The sequence below is a fragment of the Diaphorina citri genome, unplaced genomic scaffold (genome assembly GCF_000475195.1).
Source record: "Diaphorina citri unplaced genomic scaffold, Diaci psyllid genome assembly version 1.1 scaffold241, whole genome shotgun sequence".
Lineage (NCBI taxonomy): Eukaryota > Metazoa > Arthropoda > Insecta > Hemiptera > Psyllidae > Diaphorina > Diaphorina citri.
In genome coordinates this window covers 179,125-189,628 of record NW_007377678.1, presented here as the reverse complement: position 1 = coordinate 189,628, position 10,504 = coordinate 179,125, and the positions used below count along the sequence as shown (strand labels likewise).

The window sequence follows — 10,504 nt, the reverse complement described above, 5'->3', positions numbered from 1 at the left end:
GAACTGCTAGAAGACAATGCGGTCTTGTTTAAAGCCGAGCTAGTAAATATAACTCAACTCTAAAGTTTAGCAACGTCGAGCATGGTGAAAATCTGGACTGGTGATTGACTTCGTCAACTTTTATCATGTCTGCTGTCAGCTAAAAACGCCATTGATCTAACATTATCCTCAAAATCACACCATGAACAAATATTTAATATTATGTGACCACATCCTAAACAATCACTATTCCCAAGAAAAACCCCCCTCCCCTCCCTCTGACCTTGACCCTGACTATTCCTACCGCCAAGTCACGCATGCGCAGTGACCTCAGCATTTCAGCCGGAAAACTTTTTCAGTGTTTTCGCTCGACCTTGAGATCTCGCGACTCAAAATTTGTGTCTCGAAATAGCTAGTAAAATTTTATCTTGTGTTTTGCTGTGTGTAGGTTTTAGTTCTGCAATAGATTTTATTCGCCAGTTCTAGTTCGTGTTTGTGTGCTTTTGGCTCTATTTTCATCCGTTTTTAAACCGATTTTGTTTGTTCTTTAGACTCTTCAGAGTATCTATAACGAGTATCTTCTATCTTCTCATTTAATGAACAGAATAAGGAACAATAGCTAACCAAACTCTCTCTTTCTCTCTTACTCTCTCTCTTCACTCGAGACTTTTGCCGCAAACTGTACCAGGCACTCACTTGACTCTCTTCTTCTTCTACTTTCCCTCCCTCCTTCCTTTTTAGTTTCCTTTCCCCCCTCTACCTCCCCTCTCCTCTCCTTCTTAGTTTCTAGCTCATTTCTTTACCCTCTTTATAACTATTTCTCCCCCCCCTTTCCTTCCCCACTTTTACTAGTTCCCTCCTTCTCTTCTCTTTCTCTCCTCTCCCTCTCTCTAGAAGTGACTGGATCGATAGTTACATAAGTTAGAGAGTCGGGTGTGTGTATAAGTACCTATGAAAGTAGTATGGGGTGTGTATCTTATACCATTGTCTATTGCACTTGGAACAACCAGGGCCAGAATAAGACTTCCTTGGACTAGTGGGTATCACATATCACACTAGGTAGCTAGGTTGTCATGTTAACATTAATTTCAGCATGAATTTCGCCTCGCATTATTCAGATTAATTTCCATCATAATAAGCCTTGTCTTTGCCTCCCCTACTTGCTATTAAATTTAACACTTCTCACAACAATGCGCGTACTTCAGTGCCTCTTAGGATTAAAATTTCTCCCTCGATGGCTTGGATAGACAATGTAGGCATTAGGAAACTTTCTGTTCATATTTGGAGTTTGTAGCCCAGCGCTGTTACTCGACAAAGCCATACTATCTCAGTAGGTGAAATTCCAAAGTTTTTTGAACTTAGTGATATCTTGCAAAAGTTTGTAAATGCTGAATTCTGCTAAAGTTTGTAATGATAAAGAAAACACCTCTAATGAAGAAAACACCTCACACTCTACACAATAGAAAGTAAAGCATCGTCCACACTAAGATCGGTAGACATCATCGCCTCGCATTATTCAGATTAATTTCCATCATAATAAGCCTTGTCTTTGCCTCCCTACTTGGTATTAAATTTAACACTTCTCACAACGATACGCGTACTTCAGTGCCTCTTAGGATTAAAATTTCTCCCTCGATGGCTTGGATAGACAATGTAGGCATTAGGAAACTTTCTGTTCATATTTGGAGTTTGTAGCCCAGCGCTGTTACTCGACAAAGCCATACTACCTATATCTCAGTAGGTGAAATTCCAAAGTTTTGTGAGCTTAGTGATATCTTGCAAAAGTTTGTAAATGCTGATTTCTGCTAAAGTTTGTAATGATAAAGAAAACACCTCTAATGAAGAAAACATCGTCCACACTAAGATCGGTAGACATCGTCTGAAGCATGTCCCGTCCAGGATGTAAACATTTTCCATTCCACCAAAATCCCTTGATCTCACCTTTTGATGGTTCCACTAAATCCTCAAACAATACCGGTGGACTATAAAAATACTACAGTCTTGTAGATTTGTAGAAGCACCTTTAAATATTTTTTGTAGAAGCACCTTTAAATATTAAGTCTGGCTAGAACTGCTAGAAGACAATGCGGTCTTGTTTAAAGCCGAGCTAGTAAATATAACTCAACTCTAAAGTTAAGCAACGTCGAGCATGGTGAAAATCTGTACTGGTGATTGACTTCGTCAACTTTTATCATGTCTGCTGTCAGCTAAAAACGCCATTGATCTAACATTATCCTCAAAATCACACCATGAACAAATTAATATTATGTGACCACATCCTAAACAATCACGCTTCCCAAGAAAAACCCCCCTCCCCTCCCTCTGACCTTGACCCTGACTATTCCTACCGCCAAGTCACGCATGCGCAGTGACCTCAGCATTTCAGCAGGAAAACTTTTTCAGTGTTTTCGCTCGACCTTGAGATCTCGCGACTCAAAATTTGTGTCTCGAAATCGCTAATCGCTAGTAAAGATTTTATCTTGTGTTTTGCTGTGTGTAGGTAGGTTTTAGTTCTGCAATAGATTTTATTCGCCATTTCTAGTTCGTGTTTGTGTGCTTTTGGCTCTATTTTCATCCGTTTTCAAACCGATTTTGTTTGTTCTTTAGACTCTTCAGAGTATCTATAACGAGTATCTTCTATCTTCTCATTTAATGAACAGAATAAGGAACAATAGCTAACCAAAGTTTTTCAAAATCTGTGGTGTCTTTTGTTCTAAACTTTTTGGTTCAAACCGATTTTGTTTGTTCTTTAGACTCTTCAGAGTATCTATAACGAGTATCTTCTATCTTCTCATTTAATGAACAGAATAAGGAAAAATAGCTAACCAAAGTTTTTCAAAATCTGTGGTGTCTTTTGTTCTAAACTTTTTGAAGCTGTGTTTTTCAATTGTATCTACTTGTCCTAGATTTCTGTCATTTCTGCGAGTCTTTTCTATTGTTTTTATGAGGTTTTTGTGTTGTGTTTGATCGACTGTGAACAGTTAACTGTTCCTGCCAAGTTCAGTGTGGTAGAGTGCTAGTTACTGACTGGTGGAGTTCTGGTTACGAGTTTGTGGAGTTCTAGTTCCCAACTGGTGGAGTACTTGTTACCAGCTTGTGGAGTTCTAGTTACTAGTTGTTGAAGTGCTAGTTACTAGTTGTTGGAGTGTTACTTACCAAGTGGTGGAGTGTAATGAATCAGCACCTGTTTACATCGGGTAGAATGGAGTACTCTGATTACCGGTGTCACATTTGTATATCTCCCTATTCTCGCCATTGTCTCAGGTAAATAATCTGTGTTTGATCGACTGTGAACAGTTAACTGTTCCTGCCAAGTTCAGTGTGGTAGAGTGCTAGTTACTGACTGGTGGAGTTCTGGTTACGCGTTTGTGGAGTACTTGTTACCAGCTTGTGGAGTTCTAGTTACTAGTTGTTGAAGTGCTAGTTACTAGTTGGTGGACTGTTAGATTGTTTTTATGAGGTTTTTGTGTTGTGTTTGATCGACTGTGAACAGTTAACTGTTCCTGCCAAGTTCAGTGTGGTAGAGTGCTAGTTCCCAACTGGTGGAGTTCTGGTTACGAGTTTGTGGAGTTCTAGTTCCCAACTAGTGGAGTACTTGTTACCAGCTTGTGGAGTTCTAGTTACTAGTTGTTGAAGTGCTAGTTACTAGTTGGTGGACGGACGACTAAGAGAATTCAACGTATTCCTAACTCAAAGTAAAAAGGAATCAGATGAAGAAGAATAAATCGAAGAAGAAGAAGAAGAAGGAGACGAAGAAGAAAACAAAGACGTAGAAAATGAAGAAAAAGAACAGAGTAAGAGGATTGGACGTACCCAAAACACAAAGTGAAAATGACACAATGATACTGCAGATGAAAAAGAAGAAGACGAAGAAGAAAAGGATGAAAAAACAAGAAGAAGAAAAAGGAAAAGGTCATCGTCAAAGGTCGAAACGAATTTCCGAGAAAGGCAATCAGCGGTATTAGAAATGGGAGGCTAGAAGAAGAGGAGAAATAGGAAGTGAAGAGAATTGATGGGAGGAAAGGGAGACGAGGGAGATTGGAAGAGAATTTAAGAGGACGGGATGGTGAAGAAAGGAAAATCGAAGAAGGTGGACAAGGTAGAAGATTGAATGTTACACAAAAGATATTCGGACAGGGGGGAGAACTGTAATCAAGGAAAATGCTGCGATGCAGATGGGAGAGTCTGTTTGTGTTCCTGAATCCTGAGAGCCTGGATGAATGATATTGGAAATGTCCACATAATAATATAGGTAGGGAGGTAGATATTAGATACCTTCTGTAAGAGTAGAATAGAAGAGAAGGGGAAAGGTAAAAGGGGATAGAGAGAAGGGGAAAAAAAAGAGGAAAAATAATATGAACATTTTAAAATATAAACTAAGCATAAATAATTAAAAAATTACATAATTATTATCACAACAATTTTGCCCCATTTAGCACAGAATACATATTATTGATAGATTGACAACTTATAGCTCTACTTTTGGTTATATCTACTATTGATTGCCCTCTATAACTATTCATTTTGCCATGCTTCCCAGAGGAAAATGAAATTTATAGACAGGAAATGTCAATAATAATAATAATAATAATAATAATAATAATAATAATAGAAAACTCCCTCCTCCCTTCTGTTTCTCTCTCTCTCTCCCTCTCTCTCCCCCTCTCTATCTCTCCCTCTCTCCTTTTCTCTTTTTCTGTCGGTCTCTCTCTCTCTCTTCCTCTCTCTCCCTCTCTCCCCCTTCTCTCCTTCTCTTTTTCTGTCGGTCTCTCTCTCTCTCTCCCCACTCTTTTTATCAAGTAGGTAGGTTGTTCCCCTTTCTCTCTCTCTCTCTATTAGGTAAGTAGGTAGCTATCTTCCTATCTTATTTTACATTACAATAATGAAGTGGGAATTAGTTTGTAGGTTTGAGCTAGGTAATACGTAATACCTAATACATAATTATGTATTTATGAAATATCTAGTTATGTACCTATATTGATTGATGGTAATCACTCAGGTATTCAGTACTTACCTATACCTACCTAGGTATTTTGGACTTATATTTACTCGTTCTCTCTCTCTCTCTCTCTCTCTCTCTCTCTCTCTCACTCTCTCTCTCTCTCACTCTTCCTACCATGTTGTGACATTCGTAATAATATTATTGTTGGTATGTGTGAGTGTAGGTATGTGAAAATTTCATTTATTTTTCTCTCTCTCTCTCTCTCTCCTTCTTTCCCTTTTCTTCAAAACTTCTCTTTCTATCTTCTACATACCTATTACCTACACATATCTTATATTTGATGTACAATACTGCCTCGCTCTGTTAGTCCCTTAGCCAGATTAAACAGGTCTACACTCTCTGTTCAAATTCCCCCAGCCAGACTAAGCCTCGGTGGTTTGGTCAAGGCGCTCGCCTGGTAAACAGGAGGGCGTGGGTTCAATCCCAGCCGAGGTATGGAATTTTATCCTCAATAACTGGTAAACAGGAGGGCGTGGGTTCAATCCCAGCCGAGGTATGGAATTTTATCCTCAATATAATTTGAGAATTTGACAACAATAATAGTAGTAGCCTACTGCTGGAGTAAAGGGACTTTTCGGTCCTATGTGAGCAGTGAGCAGTATAAATAAGCACTATCTTTTTTTACAATCATGTTTTATCTTTTATTTATCACTTTTCTATCCTTCTATTTCTTCTCCTCGTTGTCTTCTTCTTGTACCTTCATCTCCTCCCCATCTGTCTTCTTCTCCTTACAATCATCTATTCCTCTTCCCCCACATCCTTCTTTCCTCCTCCTCCTTCTCCTCCTCCTCCTCTTCTTACTACTTCTTCCTTTTCTTCTCGCATCTTCATCTCCCCCTCATCTTTTTCTTTCTCCTTCTTACCCCTCTGCCCTCTCCTATTTCTCTTTCTCCTCCTCCTCCTCCTCCTCCTCCTCCTCCTTCTCCTTTTCCTTTGTTTCAAGTTCATACGAGCATATATGAAGAGTACGAGAGAAGTACAAGACAAGTATTGTTTGTCTTGCTATCATATACGCGTTGCAAGTCGTATACATAATACGAAATGTAAATGAACACACCCTACAGGGTGTAACTAAATATATAAAAACGACACGTTCTATGGACTTTCAGTGAAAACTTGGGGTGAAAATTCATTTTCTTTTTTTAACACACTGTATAGGTAGGTACCTACGTACGAGTAGGTACTTAATGTAAATTTATGTAACTTTTAAGATGTAATTCTTTATGGAATTATGGATTACGCTCCTCCCTCTCTTTGTTCTCTCTCTTTCTCTCCCCCTATATCTTTCTCTTTGTTACTTACCAAGTGGTGGAGTGTAATGAATCAGCACCTGTTTACATCGGGTAGAATGGAGTACTCTGATTACCGGTGTCACATTTGCATCTCTCCCTATTCTCGCCATTGTCTCAGGTAAATGACCTCTCCCTAATTAGTCTAATTAGCTATAAATTCGTATAAGCTTAACCAATCCTTCAGGGCTGTTTGCTCCTACACCTAATAAGAAGCCTCGGAGTGACCTCCCTAATTACCTAGGTTCGTATAAGCTTAACCAATCCTTCAGGGCTGTTTGCTCCTACACCTAATAATAAGAAGCCTCGGAGTGGCCTCCCTAATTACCTAGGTTCGTAGAAGTTTAACCAATCCTTCAGGGCTGTTTGCTCCTACACCTAATAATAAGAAGCCTCGGAGTGGCCTCCCTAATTACCTAGGTTCGTAGAAGTTTAACCAATCCTTTAGGGCTGTTTGCTCCTACATCATGCAAATGCAAACACTTTGAAAATGTTTCTACAAGAGTCTGACAGAGTGACCAAAGTTGTGACAAGCTTTCTAATTCAGGTATGAAAGCTTGAGGCCCACTACGACAGGTTTGTGTTGATCTTTGAATAATCACTGAGATAGACTCGGGCACATAGTACTATAAAAATTTTGTCCTCGGGCGAGGACACCGGTCACATAGTACTACAAAACCCAAAATGAGCTCGGGCGCGAAGATCCTCCTCCTCCTCCTCCTCCTCCTCCTCCTCCTCCTCTTCTTCTTCTTCTTCTTCTTCTTCTTCTTCTTCTTCTTCTAATCCTCTTTCTTCTCTTCTTTCACCTTCTCTTCTTCTTTTTCTTCTTCTTCTTCTTCGTCTTCTTTCTCCTTCTCTTCCCTTTCTTCTTCTTCTTCCTCTTCTTCTTCTTCTTCCTCTTCTTCTTCTTCTTCATCCTCCTCTCCTCTTTCTCTTTTCGTTCCTTTTCTTAAAAAAAAAAAATCTTATCTTCTCTCTTTTCCTGACGTTTCACACCCTATGGGACCTATAGAATTTGAGACTTGTGGACTGGACTTGTCTTGACATGTTGCTGGCAGAAAGCTGTGCTGGGATTTTCGGGCCTATTTCTGAATTCTAAAAAGACTTCGTTGTATTAGACTGCGGAAAAAAGGGACTTTTCAGTCTCATTCTGGCAGGATAAACAATGTACGAGCACCTATACTTATTCGTATATTAAAAAGTGCGGTAGCGCTCCGCCCCGCCATGTCAAGAAAGTTTGACCGTTCTCTTCTAGGTATTCTACCGTCGAATAGTCTGATTAACGTAGACTCTGGCGCTGCTTAGGGTATCCGTATTCCACAACATTCGCCCTACCTCTCTCTGCCGATATTTCATCAAGCCAAAGTAGTTTTTCATTACGTATTCATGAGGTAAAGGTCTTTTTGGGGGTTAAGACCTTTAAAAACAAGGAAAATATGTAATAAAAAAACTATCGAAAACTATCGATAGTTATCGATAGTTTATCGATAGTTTTTTTGAAAACTATCGATAACTATCGATGGCGCCGACTATCGATAGTTCTCCTCCTCTAGGTCAGAGGTCTTGAGAAACAGAAAAAAAAAAATTATAAAAATTACAAGTCAAAAATAAACAAAGAATAAGAATTTACGGTGGGAAAGGGATGTTTTATGAAAACTAAAATCCCATCCCCCTACTGTTGTCATGGGATTTTTCTCGAAAAATCTCGTCCTCAACACGCTCCCCTGTGCTAGATCCATAACTGTATAACTGATAACTTTAAAATGAAAGTAAACATAACCTCAAAGTGCTCATATGTTTTTTTCACAAAGATATCAGCTGTTTTATCATATTTTTAAATATTTTTTTACTTCCTCCAGAAGCATTGAGTCAGCATTCAAAACATTTTACTGAGTTGGTGCAAAGTCACCCGGGCAGGTGCAAAGTCACCTCAGATGACGGTACCTACTTATTCAGCTTTGTTTCTCCGGTCTCCAACTCACAAATTAAAAATTAAATAAATTAGCAAGTGGGGAAATTCGTAAAAAATATAATCATGTAAACGCGGCTTGGACCGCGATGGCCGACTTTCTGGCTTCACTTTTCGATAATATCAAAGCTGTTCTTCACCATTCCTCAACCTCCTTGATATTTCCCCGCGAACTTTTTAAAATTTGATAGTAAAATCAAAATATAAAATAATCAAAAAGACCAGAAAGTTCGTGAAAAGTTGTCTTTTTTTATTAGTTTTTTTTCTAATTCTTAATGGATATCCGGGTATCTTTAGAATTTTGAGTTCCATTCATTTGTTCAAAAGGTTCCCATTTAGACCCGATGATCACAGTTCTTTGAAATGTTTCAAGAAGACTTTAATGGTTTCTCTGAAGATTATGGATGATGCAAATGCAAACACTTTGAAAATGTTTCTACAAGAGTCTGACAGAGTGACCAAAGTTGTGACAAGCTTTCTAATTCAGGTATGAAAACTTGAGGCCCACTACCACAGGTTTGTGTTGATCTTTGAATCAGTCAATGATTGATCGACATGGTCAACTAGGTGTGGACACAGCTTTACAATAAAATAGAATATTGGTAACTTCCTTGTTTATCCTGCCCTATTTGGACTGAAAAGTTCCTTTAACCCAACTATCCTTAACAAGATGTCATATATTTCCCATGTACGAGTTCCCAGTGGATCAATAAATGTAAGCAGTGTTTTCTGTGGTTAGCAGTTAATATTCAGAAGGCTGGCTTTGGCTCTGGCAGGGTGAGGTTATTGTGAGAAGGCATATGGATTGTTAAACTGATACCTACTTACCTACTAAACAGCCAGGCTTGCTGTAATGAAAATGACCAAAAAAATATATATAGATATGATAGAAAAATATACCTATTTCATTTCAGTTGCAAGAGATGGGCCTCCTAGAAACATATCAACTCTGCCCTTCCACGCAGCTCTCATTTTCCAAAGACCAAATCTATGCATTACTGGATCAAATCAAATGCTTGAAAGTAAGTTTAAACCCAGTTGTGTTTGATACCCATCTGGGCAAACTTTATCCTAAGATTGATAATGATTAGGTAGGTTTATTTTTTTTTTTAGGAATTCAGTTTTTGTGAAAAGTTGCTCAAACTTGACAGAGAGGTTCTTTAAAAAAATGTAGATCAAAAGTTTCATTGGGCCCAAGGTTGAGAAATGTATGGTTCGGCTACTATTCAGCACAAAAGTCTTTTTTCAAAAAAAAAAAAAAAAAAAAAAAAAAAAAAAAATCAGTACCTAGTCCAAAGTTTTTTTCTGATATCCCCATGTGACCCATTTCAGATTGTTCTTCTGGAAATTAAGTCATTGGAATCTACCATTGTTAAAGAAGATTTAAAACACCAAACACTCCAATATGAACTGATACCCAACAGAAAAGACAAATGCACAACAGATCAGAATGAAGATAAGATTGACGATGTTAAATCACAGCATTCCATTGACACTAAAACACATCACCCTAATGAAGATTCAACATTTAACATGGATCTCAAACTAGTTGAACAAGAAAACAAAAAGAGCTCCAAACTTATTGAAGAGATTGCCAATCTTGATAGAATAAATGAAAATGATAACTTGAACAGTTCAAATGAACATGTCCTTAGTGGAGTCAACAAAATAAATCCTCTGTTAAGGAAATATGATACTTTGACCATAGGTGAAAATGTTGAAAATACTGTCACTCAAAGTCTGAACTTGAATGCTATAACTGTGAATGTTGAACTTGAAGACAATGTCAAAGACGACAAATGTGATTTCAACTATGGTGAGAGTCTGAAAACACCCAATCCCGACTTTGAAGAGAAGAAACTACATGAAGCAAGTGGTTACCCATGGGACAAGAGAGGGTGCTGGTGAGTTTGCGTTTGGACGAAGGAAGTGAATTTCAAGTTTTAACTTTTTTAAAGATGTTTGAAGAAGAAATCCAACCCATGACCTACCTCTTACAAGGTAGACAAAAAAGCACCACTTAAGCAGTCCATATTATGTTTGTATATTTGTTTTGTGTCACCAAGTCACCATCATACACATAAAGCCCACTTTGTGGCTCAGGTGTAGGGGTAATTAGCCCTAAAGAATGGGTTAAGCTTATGAATGTGCTTGTGAATGAATTGTTATACTTTATAGGAAATAAAAAAAAAACATCTACCTACTTACGAAGGCTTTCTCAACGTAAATCTCGGACGATTTTGTCTAATTTCACGTTATCAAGTA

General features: G+C 38.2%; 1 protein-coding gene across 1 annotated transcript; it reads left to right on the top strand.

The window, feature by feature from the left end:
• Positions 1-8,457: 8,457 nt before the first annotated feature.
• Positions 8,458-10,147, top strand: LOC103506527. Its single transcript, XM_017442914.2, has 3 exons — positions 8,458-8,726; positions 9,154-9,261; positions 9,572-10,147. The coding sequence occupies exons 1-3, from the start codon at positions 8,622-8,624 to the stop codon at positions 10,145-10,147; spliced, it is 789 nt and encodes a 262-aa protein (XP_017298403.1). The 5' UTR covers positions 8,458-8,621.
• Positions 10,148-10,504: the final 357 nt, after the last annotated feature.

Coding starts and splice junctions, on each gene's coding strand:
- LOC103506527 (XM_017442914.2), top strand. CDS start 8,622: ATGGTTTCTCTGAAGATTATGGATGATGCAAATGCAAACACTTTGAAA. Junction 8,727..9,153: donor TGACAAGCTTTCTAATTCAG/GTATGAAAACTT, acceptor ATTTCATTTCAG/TTGCAAGAGATGGGCCTCCT. Junction 9,262..9,571: donor ATCAAATCAAATGCTTGAAA/GTAAGTTTAAAC, acceptor GACCCATTTCAG/ATTGTTCTTCTGGAAATTAA.